A 20819-nucleotide genomic window follows, 5' to 3' on the forward strand; every position below is an offset into this window, starting at 1 on the left:
ATCATCTGACTTTATTTGCTCATGAGGAAGCAAATGAACCAGGACAAAATGTTAAAGTGGAAATAAACACCCTACCCATATGATCTAAATGAAAGGTTTCCTGTATTTAAGTGATGTAATCAGACTTTTACATGATTTTTTAAAAATCTAAATTATAAATTTCTTTAAAATGCATCTGCAACTCCCCTAAATATTACCCAATAGAGGACTGGTCAAAGACTTGCTTAGAAAAATGAGGTAAATGATTAGCACAGCACTGATCTGCATGGAGTTCCCTGTTGTTGGTTTATATTAATGTAATAAGCTAGTTGAACATATTTGCATAGGTGGAATAAAGGTAAGGTGCCAACAAATGACTTCAAATATAATTAACGGAGTGTAAGAGCAGGGACCCTTGATGTATTGATCATCTTTTTAACCCCAGTTTCTGGTACATCACAGAAAAGAATCAGCAAATGCTACTTGAATTAATAAAGTGTATTCTTGAATAAAATATAGGGGAAATAAGAGGATCAGAAGTAGTTTCAGTCATGAAGATAGATTATTTGCATAGGCTTATTTGTAGGGATATTTACATGTTTATTTCTACCCATTGGGCATCCCTTTTCTAACTTTTTTTAAGCTTGCAGTAATACATATAACATTATAAAAATGGCTTTTACAACAAATGAGTTAAAACGTTATTTTTTTACATATGCTATGCTTAAAGAAGGAGAAAAAATCATTTAAAATAGTGTTTCTCATAAGACACTGTTTCATGTTTATAGTCTACTCTAATAGCCTAAGAGCAAAGTGCTTTTCATATCTATGTGCACATCTTCAGAGAAAGGGAAATAAAGTTGGAGCTGAGATGCATAGAATTCAGTATCTCTGTTGGAAACTAAGAAAAAGAAGATAGACCATTGCTAATCATACCAGAAGGCAAAATCAGCCCTGCCTTTGGGAGTTAATAAAAATAACTAGAAATAGAAGGGCGGTCCATTCATTAAAGTGAAGTGTTAGCATCTAGATCAGCATTAAAAGTTGTTTTGTTTTGTTTTGTTTTAAAGAGGGCACAATCATGACTCCCATACTAATACAAAATACATATGCATTAACATTTTTATTTAATTCGTGAATTAATGAGGGATCCAGTAAGATGTTACAGTGGTTCAAAAGACAATTCAAATGACCAAAAACAGGTAAGTAAGTAGGTAGACGATAGATAGATACATAGATAGACAGACAGACAGACAGACAGATAGATGGACAGACAGATAGACCAAATGCTGAAATTAATTTATGAATAGAAGCAAAATCTGTCCGTTGGATGATAATCCATTGCATATGCCACAGCCCCCATAAACACACGTGACTCAGAAGGGTATGCTATGCAACATCCCGCTCACTAAAAAACAGCATCCAGGTATCTTTTGATCCACCTTAAAGTCTTTCACAATTCTTTCCTACATCAGTCTCACACATTCAAAGAATACAGTTGGCCATTCAGAATGTTTTAGAAGCAGAAGGCCTACTCTTCTCTGAACATAAGAAAACTAAGTAGAGAGATTCTCTTGGCTGGCCTCATGAAGTATCAGCCATAATGAATGAGCCCACATGGCCAAGAACTGTGAAGGGATTTGCCATGGACTGAATGCTTAAGTCCCCCTCAAATTCATATGTTAACTCCTGATGCCCCATGTGATAGTATTTGGAAACAGAGCTTTTGGGAGATGATTAGATTGTGAGGATGAAGCTCTCGTGAATGGGACGAGGGCCCTTATAAAAGAGGGCTAAGAGAGATCCTTGCCCCTCTGCCATGTGTCACAGCAAGACGACACATCTCCAGGGACCAGGAATGGGCCCCTCACCAGACACTGAATCTGCCAGTGCCCTGATCTTGGACTCCTAGCCTCCAGAATTGTGAGAAAGAAGTATTGTTTATGAGTCTATGGTATTTTGTTATCATAGTCCAACCTGACTAAGACAAACCTCAGAGAAACTGTAGGCAACCACTAGACCCTGAGGACAGCCTCCAACTAAGAGCCAGAAAATAGCTGAGGATATAAATATATAGTCAAACGGTCACAACGAAATTCTGCCAACAAATTAAATGAATTTCCAAGCAGATTCTTCCCCGGTCGAGCCTCCTAATGACAATTCAGCCCAGTTGACACCCTGATTATAGCCTTATGAGAACCTGGGCAAAGAACCCAGCTGAGTCATGCCTAGACTCCTAACCCATCAAAATGTGGAATAATAAATTTGTGTGATTTTAAGGTGCTAAGTTGGTGGTGATCTGTTACACAGCAATAGAAAACTAATACACTAATAAAGGACATCTTATTTTTTAAATGCCACTATTTACATAATTAGCAAAAGATACTCTGTTTGCCCGTTACAATTTCCACAGGGCATATATACCCACAATCCCCTCTCCCCCCCGAAAAAAAAGAAAGAAAAAAAAACTAAGTAAATTAAGACATTTACAGACAAAATGGCAAAGCAAACACAAGAGATACCATTTAACTCTTAAGATTTCTGGATAAGAAAGGGGGATTTGGCTCAAAATTTTAATGTATCACTTTAGTGAGATGACAGTTAACCTGATAATATGTAGGAAATCAAACTACTATGCAAGTGTTCTTGATTCTTCATCCTACAGATAAACTTATTAAAAACATACTTAGTGATTTTTGTTGTTTTTAATGCAATGATTCAATACCCTCTCAGAGTAAAATTTATTTTGTTTCCTAATAAAAGATATTTTTAATTTAAAATTTCCTTTGGCCAAGGGGAGGTGGTTGGGGAGATCCGTGGAAGAAATGAAGGGGAATATAATCAATAATATTGTTATAACTTAGCACCATGACATATGGTTACTGGACCTAGTGGGGTGATTGATTACATGGTAACATATAAAAATATCAAATGACTATATCATACACCTGAAACTAATGTAACCAATATAATATTGTATACCAACTATACTTAAACAAAAAATAGTTATACGAAAACAAAAAATTAAAAAATAATACAATAAAATTTCTTTTGCAATGTTAATGCAGAGGTAGGTCACAGTTTTAAAAAAAGTAGCTTTCTGATTGCTTAATATGAAACGATTCAATACTCAACTCCTTCACCCTCAACCTTCTTGATTCTTCCCAAACTCATCTCAGAAGTAGTACTACAAGACATTAACGGCACAAGTTACTCATCACTCAAAGTCATTAGTCATGCCCTGCGGTTTTCTTAACATGATGTAAATATATGGTGTTAACGGCTACATTGTTAAATTTACGGTCTACATATCCAATTTTCAGGTGACACAAAACTGGTTTATGTGTAGACAAGTAACAATTGAGAAGAAGAGGCCTACAAACAAGAAAAATGAGGGAATTCTTTTTTTTTTTTTTTTTTTCTTTCAGTTTTTCCTTAGAAAAAGATCCTGGATTACTGTGTATTTTGGTTGTTTTAGAAGTTGTTTGTAAATGTAGTAGTTTGCTTGATAATTGGGCACATTTCCTAATGAAAATTTGAGATATTTAGACATAAAGAGTTAAAGGATGTTGAATTTGATTTTTTTTTCCTAATGACTCCCAGAAAGATAGAGAAAGAATAAGTTATCTGTCAAGAGGCTGTCGCACAGTGTTCTTGATTTAGCCAAGTTCCTAAGATGAGTTCCTGCACATGGAAAGGCAGTGGCAATATCAGCATTGTGGTAGAAACTTTTAAAGACTCATTTGAAAACAGATCATCCCAACACCAATCTCAACAAATGGAAAAAGAGAAAACAAAACTTTCTCAATATTCTTTGGAGTAGTTTTGAAATAGCTTCGGATTTGATAAAGAATATGGATCTTTTTAAAAAGTCTGAACTGAAAATGTTTCACATGAATTGCAAACCATTAAAATAATTTACTACCTACATCTGATTTGGTAGAAACAAATTTGTTTTCATGACTTCTAGGAAATGTTTTAAGGAGGATTACTTATGAAATTTATCACTTCAATGTTCAGGTTTTGTTCAAAGCAATGAGCCTGTATCTGTGTTCATCTTCTTTCACCCCATAAAGAACTGGACTGAGATTACCAGCTTATTTTAGCAAGCCAAGAAAATAAGTATAGCTTTGTTTACAATACTTGTGTATGTGTTCATATGCAAACTCAGCATGTTTCAAATGAACTCGCCTGTCTTCATAGGATCACCAAAGAACGACCATAACCTTAATTTAAGGTGTAAAATATAAAGAACTTTAAATATATATATATATATATATATATATATATATATATATATATATATATATATATGCAGTATAGAGTTTATTAACAATAATGAGATTTTCAATATATAGAAGTGACCTTGCTTTTTCATTACTAAACTTTTAGAAAATCATGCTCTTTTTAAACCCCACAAAATTTACACTTAGTGAAATGTTTTAAGGATAATTTTTGTTATCCATTTCATTTTTAAATCACAAAACACAAGCTGATTTCTGTGCTAAAACAGGTTCTTTGTTTTAAGTTACAGTTTGGGTAGTTTCTGCATGTAAAGTTAGTTCACAATTAAAGTACAAAATGAAGTAAAAGCTCTTTTTTATAAAGCTCTCTTGGTAAGTACTTCAAATTTGTACTTACCATGAAAAAACAATCACTTTGTAAAATTTTGTAATATATTAATTGCTGAGGTTTCACAAATATTTCTTTGCTTTGGCAGAAAATTAACAGTAAATGTGTAGAAATCATTTTTAACTTACAGTGTGAATTAAACACTATACCTGAAAAGTATCTTGCTTATATTCTTCTGCTGAAACTATTATTCATAATAGGATAGCAGTTTAAAAGCAATAAAAAAAAAGTCCCCTAAATTTAAACTTTATCTCATATAAAAGAGGAGAAAAAAAATTAGAAAAAGAGAAGAGAGTCACAAAGTGATAAGACTCAAACTACCAATGGGAAAATAAAAAAAAAGTAGTTATTATAAACCAACCTTATGATTTCTGATATAAATTAAAAGTTATACCCATTTCATTTACTTTTTTTAAAATTGTCTTCTTAAAATTTATTTCTTTTAGGCCATGGTCATTACTTTTCTGACCTGAAATACATGTGTCAGGCTTATCAACCAATTGGCACCTATCCTCTTTTAAAGGTAGAAAAAAAGATGACTATTATGTTGTAATACTTTGTTCTCTCTCTCCTCCTCTTTCTATTTTTTTTTGTTTGTTTGTTTTTCGTTTTCGTTTTTGGATGGTTGGTGATTTGTTTGCTTCTCCTGGTTCCTGTTGATCAGTGGTGTTTGGCCAGTTTGTATTTTTCCAGACATCACTCCACGATGTTGTTGAGGTGTATGATGGGCCAACTCAGCAATCTTCTCTGTTATCTTCCCTCTCAGGATCCCATTCAGGTATCCTTTAATAGAACTGCCATGCATCAGTTATTGATTAAAGACTAACTTTGATTGATATTATAGAGAAAGTTGAGATTTGTGTCATCCATATTAAAGATAAAATAAACAGAAAATAGACTCACTCTTTATTTAAAAAAAAATAATAGAAACACAATTAATAGTAAATCAAATGCTTGAGAAAAATATAACTATTTGCTGGGATTGTAATCAAGTAAATATATTTAGTCACTTTGTCTGTGGTGTTTAATGTAATATAAATATTTAAGGATTCTTTAAAGAATGAGGCAATATGTATCAAAATGTAGTTAAAGCCTGTCAGTAAAAAGGTTGCAATTGAAGCTGAACCCAAAGAAAATTTATTGTCAGTAGGATATATTAAAGTAATTTGATGGAACATAGATTGACGTTTGCAAATGACAGTGTAAATTAATATAATTTGTTAGGTTTACTGAATGAAATTATTTGTGATATCTTAGTGTCTGTTTTGTTGAGTAGGAGAATCACTTCCACTGAGTTCAGGTAATCAGATCACAATTCGATTTACTTCAGTTGGACCAATAACAGCTAAGGGATTTCACTTTGTTTATCAAGGTAAGTCACCCAGTAGTCTAGAAACACACTAAGGAATAATATCAAGTTTCCATGCTGTATTCAAAGTAATTGAATGATCAGATCCTCACAAACATATAGGAGATGTGGGTTTCAGTAGTTTTTTTTTTCTTTTTTTTTTCTTTTTTTGAACAGTTTTGCCCTGTTCCCTCTCCCATCACTACAGCACTGTTACTTTGACCAAAGTACAAAAATACCTATTGATTTCATCATCATTTTCAAGTTAATTGTCCAATTTTTCCTTTCTTCTAGCATATTGTTTTCAAAACATCTTTTTCTTTTTTTTCTGGCAATTCTTCACTTTCTACATATTCTATTTTCCTCATAGTCTAGCACCCTAAATTAAAAATGTACAAAATTTTGTGCTGATGTACTTAGACATGCCAAGGAAAATGTATTCCATTCTAAAATTTTAGTTTCTGATTCTCTTAGGAGAATTCAAATGTTCTTCGTGGCTATTAAATGTTTTTGTGCAATTGAAAGTCGGTTTACACCATTTTTTTCTCACTTTTATAGACAAACTTCCACTTTAATTTAACTAAGAGTTATCATTTGAAATATTGTATTTTAGTTATATGTTATCATGTAGTAGTTATTGTCAAATGTATCTTGAACTTTATTCCTAAGAAACGTATATTTGATAATTTTATTAAGCCCTCTTATCCCATTTATAATATTGGTTATAATATTTTACTGTTTCAATTTTAATAGTATTCCCTCTGTTAACAATATGGAGTATTATGATTTTAAAAGGCACTATTGAAAATTGAATTACTTTTACTCAAGTTACATAAAAGGAATCAATCTATTTGGAATTCATCATATCATTTTTTGGGCTATTGTCAAACTCTTTAATCCCATCTCTATGTGTTTTTAAAAGAAAAAACATCCTGTTATCATTCTATTTTATTAAACCAAAAAAAAGAAAAACACAAAAGTTACAATTGAAGGACGTAACGATACATCCTAAAAGCAATTTCAAATTTGATATTGTATGATTATTAAAGTAAAATTTTCTATTGTTGTTAATCTGTCTGACTTCTAGTTAGCCTGAATATAGTTTTTGTTTTCATCAAAACTTGTTTTGAACAACTAACTTTGTGAACATACTATGAAATTGTTGTTTGCTTTTTTAAAAATCTGTGTTTTTAAGGACCTACTACTGAAAAAAAAAAAAAATCGTGACACAACCTCATATAACCTAACGCATAATTTTTGATCTTGGCATCCCAGTTTAAAAAGGAAAACAATATATCATTCAGTTATCATCCTATAAATTGAAATACACAACACAGACTGCTTTGTTATATTACTAAGAGTTTAGGGATAAAAAACAAGAAAAAAAACAAAACTTAGTTGATGTTTAAAGGATCCAAAACAAAATGTTTTTAAATAAAAAAAAATTGATGACAATATATATTTTAAATTGTATTTTATTCTGTATTAATATTGAAATTTTTAGACATATATTCCAACTGTTAAAGTTTTAATAAAAAGTGAAGGTTTCTTTGAAATCTGTTACATTTTGAAATATGTATTTCTCTGCTAAATATGAAGTTAAAATCAATAATTCTTTGTATGCAGCTGTTCCTAGAACAAGTTCCACACAGTGCAGTTCTGTGCCTGAACCAAGATTTGGAAGAAGGATTGGCAATGAATTTGCAGTCGGTTCATTGGTTCTTTTTGAATGTAATCCAGGATATATTCTCCATGGATCCATTGCAATTAGGTGTGATACAGTGCCCAATTCTTTAGCCCAATGGAATGATTCATTACCTACCTGTATTGGTGAGTATGTAACTTTGCATGCTTTGTGCTTATACATATTTTATTACAAAATTAGTTTTCTTGCAATTTTTATAATTTTGATTTGAGATTTAATAGTTATGCATTAATTTTTAAATGCTCTATCAGTTTTAATGTACATAAATATGCAAATCAGAGTGGATATTTCATGCAATCCAGGTATGATGCAATCAATGAAAAATATTTACTGTTGAATTAGCTGGAATGTTTCCTTGAGTACTGATTTATTTTGATGAAAATAAACATAATTATTCCAGTAATAGAATTTGCATGCTACTGATATGGGATTATTGAAATAAATATTATATTTTATTTTTTAAAGTTTATGCAAAGATTTCTATCCCAGTACGTAAATAATTTACATGTCTTTTAAGAATCACAGAAGCTGATAATTTGGGACATATTTTACTTTGGCATCAAAAGAACTAGACAATATGCATTAGTGAATAAATGTGTTTTTTCTCCGTTATTTATAGATATGTATAAAAATATAACATAAGAGATTTTCTCAGTCTTTCACAAATGTAAGTGGTAACACTTTGAGTGTATAGAATACACAAGGTTAGCCAGAAATCTCATTATTTCACTTTGCTATATCTAATTTAAATTGGTAAATAGAATATATACTTTTTAAAGTTATGGGTCCTTTGCCCTGCTAAGTTATATGAAACAGATTAACATATTTTCTAAACAATAAACAATAAATAATTTAGAATTGTATAGTATTTCAGAATCATTTACAACAACTTTTGGTTCTTGTAATGTTCCATAGATGTGGAAAATGTAGAAGGTTGGGAAGTTGCTTTTTTCTCTGTCCCAAGAGCAGATGTATATATATATTTAATTACATGGTATTAAATTAAAAGAACAGTGGTAAAACTTAATCTCAGGTTAAGAAATATTCCTCAGGAGTTCTTTCTCAAAGTTTTATTGGTGTGTGGTTTGGAAAATAAGAGGAAGACTTTTAAAAACTAAAAGATAAGCACAATTTTATTTTTATTTTCATAATCTCAATTCTCTACTTTTTTATACCGAAGACATGAGTGTACATATGCACACATATAACATAATACATTTATAATTCATAAAATTTATTTTTAATGATATGTCTTGCTATACATGAAAATAAATTACATGTATCTATGGTTTTAATTCTCAATATTCAAGAACACTTACCATATTTTACTCAGATTTAACATAATATTAGCTCATACTTCAGTAAAATAAAATATAGTTTAAAATTGTGAAATGATATTGAAGGTATATTCATTTCTATGGAGGAAGGAGTAGTCTTTGATATACATTCATAGACTATGTAATATGTATGGGATGAATCTGTTCTAATTAAGTAGAATTATCTTTTACCACTCAAATCAGGACAATATTAATAACTGTGCTACAAAAATGGTATAAACCAAGACTATTATAATGCAGAAAGAAGAAGGATGGTCACTTGATGTCTCTGGGAACTTGATATCACTGCTCCTCAAAACAGATATACGTAGCATATTTCACAGGGCATTTTTCTTACCACAATATGTTAGTTCGGCCCACAACAATTAATGGAATGTGAACTGTTATTTTATTATTCTTTTATTTGTTGAAAATCACCTAAAAATAATTTAAAACACTGGAAGGCTGTTAAGAACTCTTCTACTTTCTCATCGTTCAGCTAAATAACTACAGTTTCTGACATGGTTATCATTTACTCAATGCATCCTATTTGCCAGGTTCCATTCTGAGTAATTTAAAAATACACGTTTAATTTAATCATCACAGCACTATGGAGAACTACATCTCAGAATTTACAGCTTAATAAACTGAGTCTTGGAGAGGTTAAACAGTTCTTGTTAGAGTGACATAACATAGTAAGGGGTGGAGTAGGGGCCGGGTTTGAAACTGTGTTTCTGATTCCAAACCTCAACCCGAATGATAGAAGACTGCTTCTCTTTTTATGTTTTGATTTATAAGCTAATCCTTTCCTAATTTGATATCTATATCTTATTTGCAATGTGTAATTTTTTACCTTATTAAAATGCATTTTGACCGCCAGTCAACACGTAAAGGAGAATGAATCATTGGACTTGATATTTCTCCTATTTCATACCCAGCATAGAGCTAGGTTAATGGAACAAACAGATTTTCCCTCCTGCATACTTTCATAATCTCATAAAGACAAAAGAGATCATGTTCCTCCTTCTGAGCCACAATATATGTTGACTGCATACTCTATTAAAATAGTAATAAATAATCCTAAACTAAGGAACCATGAGTCAAGAGAAATGTTGCTACATGTCTGTGAGATAATTAGTCATGCAATATGCATATGAAATTACATTGCTTTAAATCAGTTTAATAATTGAAGGCAGACACATAATAATAATAAATCTCTTCAGCCTCACAATGGATTTTTAAACATTTCTTTATAAACGTCAGCAATCAATCATTATTTTTGCCTCAATTTTCCCAGTAATTATATACATGATAGTTTCTGTGTCACATTCAGTTTATTGATATAGGTATTCATACAAAATATCAATGTCATGTAATAGAAAGTAACTAGATAAGTAGTTGTCTTTGCTTAGTTTCACATGTGATGAAAATTCCTTCAAGATAAGTATCTATTATAAAAAGAGTAATATAATGAGATATGGAAACTCACAAACTAGCTAATTATTCTTAAATATCATTGAAAAAAATCTGTGTATTCTTCCAGTTAGAGAGTTCATAGTACCTACACATGCAAAGTATTGAAGTGTAAATGTGTGAAATACTCCTTAAAAGTTCTGTTTGTATACTTCTGTTAATGTCCTAATTAATGAGGAAAAGGTGTAAAGAATCATGTGAAACTGAATAAAATTGAACCCACAGTAGTAGGTTCTCAGAATTAGGGTTAATTAAGTCTTGGGTAACAGTCTGGGCTTTGATGTTAACACTAAATTGTCATGTTCAATTCCTGCATGAGCCTGGGAAATTTACATAATATCTGATTCTCAATTCCCATATCGATAAAAGAGGAAAGTAAGAGAACTTTTCAGATGTTTATTGTGGCTTTTAAATGATTAAATCCTTGGCACAGTTCTTGGAAGCAAGTAAGTTTTTACTCAAAAATTAAGTTGTTTTTGTTGCCAAATCCTCCACCGTTGAATCAGGAGAAAATGTTTAAATTCTTAAGGATTTGGATCTAGAATATAGAAACTACATGCTGTGCTGATAAAGGGTTTGTTATTATTGGTTTTTACTTGTTGATATGTTGATTTAATAACATTCATATGTATATGTAAAATTTATCTTCCACATAAGATTTTTGCATCTTAGAAAAGGCTGAAGTGTGGACTCTTGTTATTCTTTATAATTCTAATGATTTAGGGTTTCTTGAGTGCAAGATTTTTCTTTGCACTTAAAATTTTTAAGGAAGACTTTGGAGAAATAGAATGATAATTTTCTTAGAATTATAGTAATTATTTATTAGTATATGCTACTTTGAAGGACTGTAAATTTTTTTTCCATCAATTGATGCATTTAAGGACAAGTAGTTAAAGAGAAGCAATTTTTAAAAATAGGCATATATTCATGACCTGTTTTGTTTTTATTGTTGGTGTGAGTAAAAAATAAAAATAATGATCACTACAATTCTAATTGGCCTTGAAAACATACTGTATTTCCCCCAAAATAAGACTAGATCTTATAGTAACTTTTGCTCCAAAAAATGCCTTAGGGCTTATTTTCAGGGGATGTCTTATTTTTTTCTTGTACAACAATCTACATTTATTCATGTACAATAGGCTACATTTATTCATTTATTCATGTACAAAAACCTACATTTATTCAAAAATAGTCATGTCATCTTTTTCTGGAAGATCGTCATAACTCTCCAAACCCCAAATTCCAGCTTGAATTTCTTGCGACTCCATTTCCTGTAGTACCATTGGCCCCAATCTCTCATGTCCAGCAACAGAGCTCTCCTTAAATGAGCACTTCTTGTCCATGTAGCCTGCTCGTAGTGCATTGGCAACACAGCTGTCAGTCATTTTATCCCATGAATTCTTCACCCAAGTCACAACCTCTTGCCGGCTAGGCTTCACAAAGTTTCCACACTGATTTCTCTCCATTCTATTTTCAATGTAGTCATTGATTTCCATGCACAAATAGTCCTTGAATGGCTTGTTTATTGCAATATCAAGATCTGGAGATAGACAAATATTCCTGCAGGAATCATTATTTGATCTATTTTTCTCTCTGCAAGGAAGTTCTTCATGTCTTTAGTGCGGTGAGTGCTGGTTCAATGGCAGACTAGCAGACCTCTCTGGCCACCTCACAAAACAAATGGCAGCATTAAATCAACTCAGTTCCTTATAACTGCTTGTGTGAATCAGGCTTTTTCGGTTTCAAGAACATAAATGCTGAAACACAGTCAACCTATCTTTCTTGCCCATAGTGATGATTAGAGGTGGGACTTTCTATCCATCCAGACTAGTTGCCAAAATACAGGTAACACGTGCACTTTCGTAACCAGTGTTGGGAATGTAGATTGACGAGGCACCCCTCTGATCAATTGTCATTTGAGATCCTTGGCCCATAAACACTGCAGTTTCATCCATAGCAATCATTTTGGAGAGTTGGTATTTAGAAAAGTCGATGCCATCAACAAAGGACTTGAATGCAAGTGCACGTTTAATAACTTAAGTATCTTCCAGATTGAACAGTGTTGATCTTCTTAGAGACAGTTCATACCGCTGAAGGAAGCCATCCAGCCAGTGTTGTGATGCTTTGAATTCTTCTGGGGATATTTTTAACTGTGGTGCCTTTGCAAGGGCAAATGCTTGAATATCAGTCCTGTGCACAACCAAGCCTTTGCTGTCCTGTCAGCAATCCATTCACAAATGATGTCTTCCAGCTCAGAAAATAATGGTTGCCGACTTTATCCACACTTGTGCTTCTTAGCATTTCTCTTGTCCACCTGTGGACTGAGGTTATCGTACTCTGCTTGCCATTTTCGGACCATTCGGAGATACAACTTCTTCTCTTTGCAGAAAGCTGTAAGAGTCTTGTCACAGGAGTCCTCCACAATTCCTTTCTTGTACTTGACAGAATAGCTCTTTCTTTTTGCACCCATCTTGTCTGGGGGTCAAAATATTCCCTTTAAATCTACCATTAAATCAAGTGTTAATTGAAGACTTACGAGACAGGAATGGCAACAAAAATGATGACAGTTAAGAATGATGGTCCAGGGGGCAACCGGATGGCTCGGTTGGTTAGGGCATGAGCTCTGAACAACAGGGTTGCTGCTTAGATTCCCACATGGACCAGTGAACTGAATCCTCCACAACTAGATTGAAGACAAAGAATTGCCGCTGAACCCCCTGAGGGGTGGTAGGATGGCTCAGTTGGTTAGAGTACAAATTCTCAACAAGATTACTGGTTCAATTCCTGCATGGGATGGAGGGCTGCAACCAGGCTAATAAGATTGAAAACAGCACCTGGACTTGGAGCTGAGCTGCGCCCTCTACTGCTAGATCAGAGAACAACGACTTGGAACTAATGGGCCCTGGAGAAACACACTGTTCCCCAATATTCCCCGGTGAAACTTACAAAAAAAAAAAAAAAAAGACATATTGTACTGACAATTAAAAAAAGAAAGGGTGATGGTCCACACAAAGGCAATGAAAAATTGCAGGCACCGAAATTCAGAAAACATTTCTTTACTTCACACAAGTGCATTATATATGTCCGTGACAATTCACGATGTATTAAATTATGAAGATTCATATTAGACACAACTACATCCGTTTGTTACCAGTGCACATGTTATTCATGCATTGTGTCTGTACTCCGATTGGTCATTTGGCAATAAGTCTCGAGTTCATCTCTTTACATAGGCGTTAACTTCTCGTCCAAAGGTGCCCACTTGGGTATTTACAAATACTTAATTATAATTTATATTATCATTTATTTTAAGCATTAATGTCAATAATATTATTCATTTATATTTAATTATATATTAACATTATTTTATAATTCAGTACATCCATCGTGTGTTGCAACGGACGTACTAAATGTCATCTGTCTATCTGACGATGTTAACTGGGGCTTCTTTTTGGGGTAGTGCTTATATTATGAGCATCCTGAAAAATCATACTAGGGCTTATTTTCTGGGTAGGTCTCATTTTCGGGGAAATATGGTATATTTAATCAAGGTTTGCACTCTGTTTTTCTAACGCTGGAAAATGTAAACATTGCATTATCCAAGGGCATTTATTTTGTCCATGAGGGATTGAATGCAACAGGTTTAGAAATTGGAAGAAGATAAAGGGAAGGAAAGAGCTGACAATAAAAAAAAAGAAAACAAAAAAGAAAAGGGGGAAAGGAAAGAACATTTTTGGAAGAGGAAAGGAAAATGAGAGAAAAAAAGAATATTTTGGGAGATAGAGAGTAGAGAATAAGAACTCTAAATTATAAACATAAACCAATTTTGTTTAAAGCAGAAGAAAATCCCTATTCTATATTATTATTGCAAAGCTTTTTAAAAATATGTTAAATGTGTCGGTTATTTTGAGTGTTTTTCCCTTCAGATGTAAAAATCCACGTAAATTAAAGGAAGGTCATGGCTTTCAATTATGGATTCATCTCGGCAACGACAGGAGCTCCTAGCAGTCACTAGACTATGCAAGTCCATGGCTGACATTCAACTTCAAGAGTAAATGCTGATATGCTGTCCCCAGCCTAGATGGATTCAGTCACAGTTTCTACTTTAAGGGCAAAGATGACATTCTCAGAAGTCATTACAATGTCTCTATCAAAAACCCATCTATTTGTAGATCCATGGGCCTTTTGAGAAGCTTGTCACTGCCTCTATGGAGAGTCTTTAAACAGAACAGACTATCTTTGGTTTTGCATTGGTTTGAAAGTACACTCCTAGTGATAGAAATTGTATTAGATGACTTCTGTGTCCTGCCAAGATCACATGGAAAATAACTTATACCATTTAAAACATATTGTTCACCTTATAGAATAGGTGCACATCTAGAAAACTGAATATATAACAGAAAGACATAGGGGATCCATGTAAGACACGAAATAGAAAGGTGATGATTCTAAATGACACTTGGATGGTAGCTCAGCTCCGGTTTTACCATTTCATCTGTTGGGGCCAGGAAATCAGTTCCCCTTCTCCTTTAGTTCTTCTGGCTGGTCAAATAATTCAAACAACATTCAGCAGATTAACAGAAGAAAATCAAAGCTTTAATACATGTGCATGGGGAATTCACATAGGCAGGAAAATTCCAAAGACAGTGAGACAGCATTGGGTATAAAAGACATTTTTGGACAAAAGAGAAAGGTGGGGAAGGGTATGAGATTTCAGAAGTGAGAATGGAAGATTTTCTTGAGGAAGAGCAGAACGCACATGGCAGGAATATTCTTGCGAGCCAACTCAAACGATGGGACACAGGGGTATCTATCGAACAGGCCCAGGCCTGATGCCCTCATACTTAATTCAAATTAGACTAAGGCAGCATTATAAACTTTCCTTCCTGAAGCAGGTTTCTGTCTGAATCTTTGTGCAGGGAAGTGGGACAGTCAATTTTTTTTTTTCTGTGTCATATTTCTTAATAAACAGCCTTACAATCAGTACCCCAAAAGGCAGCTTCATTGTAGCAAAATTTTGGTTCACTTCACATTCAACTGTTCATCTTTACATAAATGAAAATTTACTTTGCAATTCTATTTTTTAACTATAAATATGTTTAGCTTCAAATGTCCTAAAAAAAAAAAAATCATTGCCTTAAAATAATAATTAAAATTGAGAAGAAGAAGAAGAAGAAAAGCCTCTATGTCTTAAAGATTTAAATATGAGAATAAAGTGCAGATTTATCTTAGGTGGATATCAAATCATTATCTTTAATTCATGTTCATTCCCAATATCTGTTAATGGATAAAACATTAACTGCTTCAAGTCCTTTGCACTTTGTATTTCTTTTCCTTGGAATGCGCATCCATGCGATTTCTTCCGGGTGTACTGCATGACTTCATTGAAGTCTCCACCTGATTATCTTCCTTGGACATCCTATCTGAAAATAATTTTCTGCTACTCATGCTCCATTTGTTCTCCACATCCTTACCCTGCTTTTCTTGTATGGCAGCCACCTATCATATTATATATAGTTCTTGTGTGTGTGTGTGTGTTTCTTAATCTTTCCTGACCTCCTCTTTCCTGTCACTATATTGTTTTTTTGCTCAATCAAAAGAGGATCTGGCATATAGTTGGTGTTCAATAAACATTTGTTCAGTGGTTGCATCTCAGGAAATAGCTGGTAATTTCCTGAATTTCTGTAGAGGTGAACAACTAGCCACCATCCAGGGCCCAAACATTTTTAGTTTCTGTCTTTTGCCACATGGTGATGGTTTTGCTCACTTTGCTTGCTAGGAGCTTTACAAACCATCTGAAGTTTCAAACTCTTCTAAGAATCCATAGGAAAGATGCGCAGGCAAAATACAAACAATAGACTTATTTCTTATGTGGGTAATTTTATTCTGCGAGAGAACAAATGATCCGTTTATACTTTACAGTTTAGATATAACCCTTGACAATCTATTTTCAGGATTTTATACATAATGATTGTATTTTCTCTGACTTCACTGTCAATGAATGCTCAGTTAACAGCTTAAGCCAAATGAGCTTCCAATTGAAACAAAAACAGCTTTGCACATTCCTAATGATTTCCACCTCAATTGTATCGGTTCAATTTCATAGTTCTTATTACTGCTATCAACACTTTCATTTTGTTTTTTTCTGTCAGAGTAAAACACAATAAAGTGTTCAGTAATTTTTAAATCAAACTGTTGACTGGAAAGCAGCCCCATTAGGCATGCTATGCAAGTTGTGCTTATAGTTAAAATGGTCAAATGCTAAATTAGGGAATCCACAAATTCAAATAACCAGTATGAATGTGAAAACAAAATTTACTAATCTTGTACAAATCTGTTATATCAAGCCATTCTTAGGTAAATTCTCATAAAGTACAGTGATATTTTGATGAGAACATTGGACTTGGAAGAAATATAAAACTGAAAAATATGCTGAAGACAGTTTTCATCTGCCAAATTTGACCTTGTTATAATTCAGATTTCTTAAAATTTGCAGTCTCATAAAACCCCAAGCTCTCCTCCCTGAGACTCTGTGATTCAAATAACCCCCTGCAGCCACTAATAGCTCCGACAATATATGGCCTTAGGCATGAGTACTTATGTCAGTGGGAGGTCTCTTTTGAAAAGTCCCTGAACTTGCCACTTCCTTGCCTTAGGCAAAAAAATCTTTAATCAGTTGCTTATTCCTCTACCCATATCTCGATTTCTTTTTTCCAAGTCCTTTAGAGACTCAGAAAGAACTACTTTACTTGTATTGGCTCCCTGGCAACACCTGCTTATATCATCTTTCTTTACAGTGGGAATGAAATAAATGAAGAATTATACACAGGATCTGAACCCTCATTCTTTGATTCATTTATTCATCCATCCTTCCATTCATGAAGAAGTGGTTAAATATAATAATGAATAGTGATTATTAGCATTCGTGTGAACCACTAGTAAGCATTATCTCGTTTAATATGGACACTAATACCAGAAGGTAGATTACTATTTCTGTTTCATAGATAGTAAAAGCAGAATTAGGTTTTCAGTAATTCTAAAATTACTAAAGGCAAAAGCAAAATTAGGATTTGAGCCCAAGCTGCTTGATTCTAAAGCCTGTCCTCTTAATCCATATGTTATATAGTATAATACTGATCAGAAGGGAAATGCATAATATATCCTTTTTAACATAAGGAACAAATGTTAGGTAAAGTAATATATACATGGGAAGTAAAACTTTGTAAAATATTATGGATGTGGCAATTCATATTTGGGAATACTTTTATAGTATGTTTTGCTGGTAAAAAAATAAAATGATTAAAGTGGATTTAAACAATAATGGCTTGTTTAGGAAAATCCTGGGAGAAAGGCATGATACAGACAGGATTAGTAAAGATTTAATTTGTAACCACAAGACATACACAGATATACAACCAGTCATTCAACAATTTATTCCACAAGCATTTACTGAGTACTCAGTGTCAGGCACTTTTCTAGGAACTGGCAACATAGGTTTGAGTAAGTAGCTATAACCCCTGCCTTATGGAGTTGACATTTTAGTGGCGGGAACTAGATCACATCACTAAATATATTCTCTTCTTTCAGATAATGATAAGTACTATGGAGAAAAGTAAAGCAGGGTCTAGAGATTAGAGCAAGACATCCATGATATGCTGCTGTTTTACACCCAAGTGGAAGTGTTATATAGGAGTCTGGGAGGTGACCAAGTGTATAGAGGGTGAGAGAGGTCTTGACATGGTCAACCCACAGCAGGAATCCCAGATGTCTGGAACAGAGTGAGTGATGGTGACAGTGATAGAAGAGTTGGAAAAGGCAGAGCAGAGGTTAAGTCATATGGAGTCTTAGAGTCTGTGGGGACTTCGAATTTTTTCTAAGTAGCATGGGAATTGATTGAGCTAAGGGGTGATATGACCTTAGTTTCTAAAAAAAAAAAATCACAGTGGCTAGTGTAAGGAGGGGTGGAGTAGAAACATTAAGACTGATTAGGAGCCTATTGCAGTAGTGGAGAGGAAAGGAAATGGTGATTTAGATACGAAGATCAAGATCAGCAATGAGAATTTGTAAGTGAAGGTAGAGCTGACAAAATTTACTAGTAGATTTTACATAGATGTAAATGTAAACTTAAATGTAAGAGAGAAACTGAGTCCTGTATTTTTGGCCTAAGGAATGGATGAATGGTGTATTACTAAGATTTGGACTAGTGTGGATGGGAGATAACTTCAATGCATATAACAACAAAAATATCCTGGTGACTTGGACATAGTCATTTCAATAGAGTGGAGAAGACAAATGTCTGTTGAAATGAGTAGAGGAGAGAATGGAGAGTGAGGAAGAGGGGATGACTTGTCTCTGAGGCAGCATGGAAGTCATGCAAAGGGTAGAAGAATTACAATCTTGGCACCACAGTGAACAGAAGTCCAGACAAAAAGTTGATTACTTCATCTTCTCAGCTTCAGTCTATTGGAAGAGACTAAAACATAAAAACATGTGAAACCGTAGTGTGAGCAATACTATGATAGAACAGTACAGGAAACCACTTGGCACTGTGGGGAATTATGGGTCACTTAACACAGAAGGGAGTCAACAAAGGGTTAGAGAGGTGGCATTAGCATGGGATGTCCATGGATGGTAGGCTAAGTGAGAGAAGGACTCTCAAGTGGCAGCATTAAGGGAGGATATTAGATTCATAGGCTGGACTGGGATGGAGAATTGGGAGGGTGAAGTCTTGAAAAATTATGGGTACATATGAGCCTGGAGATGTAGTGAGAGGCTAATTCAATTAACTATGCTTATTTGTAGAATTAAGGCAATGATGAGATTTTTGAAGGACTTTCAGCAGTGAAGTAACATGATCAAATTGTCATTTGAAAAAGGTCATTTAATGGAGATTATATTACATGGAAAATATACCGGCAATAGGGAAGTTCATTGATGTGTTTAGTACAGTAACTTAGGGGGGAAAAAGGAGAATAAAGTAGAGTAGTGACAGTGAAGATGGAGAAGAAGAGGATTGGTAAATTGTTTTTTTTCAGCTCAGAATTAGTACTTCATCAATCACCTTTTTTTCCTCTTAATTTTTTGGGGTAGTCTTTATTCTTTAATTATTTTTCTCCTCCTGGCATGCGATTATCAAATCATTCAAAACTGATTGTTTTCTTCTTAAAAGACCTAAATTCTTTCTGACCAATTTAATCTAAATTTGTATGTAACCCAATAACAGATTCATAAGTAAATACAACAAAATGACTTTCTCTAAATATATTATCACACTGTTAAAAATATTTGCAGCACTCTTTTGAGTAATTTTCCTAGCTTTTTGCATTCAGCTTTGGAAATGCCACAAAAATGTATTATTAACTTAAAAAAAAAAAGTATTACAAAAGATACACTCTAACATCTCACCATTATAGACCCTGTGGTTCAAATGCCCAAGAATAACAGTGTCATTGGTTCCTAAAATAACAATAGTTGCCAAAGAATACGCACTCTGTTGACTTATTGTTTTCCAAGCTGTGTGCTAGCTTCTTTATGTGCCTTGTTATATATTTATACTATATCTTTTCACAAAAGCCCTTTGGAAACAATTGAGTTTTAGAAAGTTTAAGGAACATGTCCAATATCACACAGTATTTACAATTCTAAATTGGCTCATGCCCAGAACCAAGCTGGTACTTCTAGTGGCATGAGAATTTTACTTTAAGATTAGTAAAGCAGGTCTGCATACTTATTCTTTCATGTAGTGATTGTACTGGCAATAATCAGACTGGCACCATGCCAAGTATTTTCCTTGAACTGATGAACATGGACTCTGGAACTGAAATACCAGGACTCAAATCCCAGATCCCTCTTTACTAACTATGTGATGTTGGACAAGTTATTTAATCTTTAATGACTTGATTTTCTCACCCATAAAATGGGGAGAATGCTTATTCATATCTCCTTGGATTGTTGGGAGATAAAGAGTTAAACTATGTGAAGTGCTTACAGGAGTCTCTTGGCCAGTAGTAGTCTCTATATAAATGTCATGGTCATAAGATAATCGTTAGCATCATCATTACTCCTCAGAGGGTGCTATTACTCCTCATAGGATGCATGCAGGGAAAAGCAAAATGTTAACTAAATCCTCAAAAAAGTCTATATCCAAATATGAACAATTTTTAACACGAATGTGTCAGTACACTTTTTAGTAATATAATACAAATGATATACTATTGCTGAATGAACTATACTACGATTTTAGGTATGGACTTGTGGGTTTACCTATTAATGTGTCTGATTTTTTTTTTTTTTTTAAGTTTTTGTGGTATAGGAAGACTTAATTTTCATTGTTCTTATGAATTAAAAAAAATAGTATGACTGATTG

The 20819-nt window shown here is 33.4% G+C and overlaps 1 protein-coding gene across 5 annotated transcripts in view; it reads left to right on the plus strand.

Moving 5' to 3' along the window:
- CSMD3 (CUB and Sushi multiple domains 3) overlaps window positions 1–20819 on the plus strand; it is a 1092836-nt gene that overhangs the window by 912250 nt on the left and 159767 nt on the right. For 3 of the 5 annotated variants that reach the window (XM_088798979.1, XM_088798981.1, XM_088798982.1), the window contains 3 exons: window positions 5276–5389; window positions 5888–5983; window positions 7586–7789. In XM_088798979.1, the coding sequence (XP_088655105.1) occupies window positions 5276–5389; window positions 5888–5983; window positions 7586–7789 (414 nt within the window). The remainder of the gene's footprint in view (window positions 1–5275; window positions 5390–5887; window positions 5984–7585; window positions 7790–20819) is intronic. The other 2 variants (XM_088798980.1, XM_088798983.1) reach the window with 1 other exon arrangement.

This window comes from Rhinolophus sinicus, chromosome 6 (assembly GCF_057876585.1).
Source record: "Rhinolophus sinicus isolate RSI-liver-muscle chromosome 6, RSI-T2T, whole genome shotgun sequence".
Taxonomy (NCBI): Eukaryota; Metazoa; Chordata; class Mammalia; order Chiroptera; family Rhinolophidae; genus Rhinolophus; species Rhinolophus sinicus.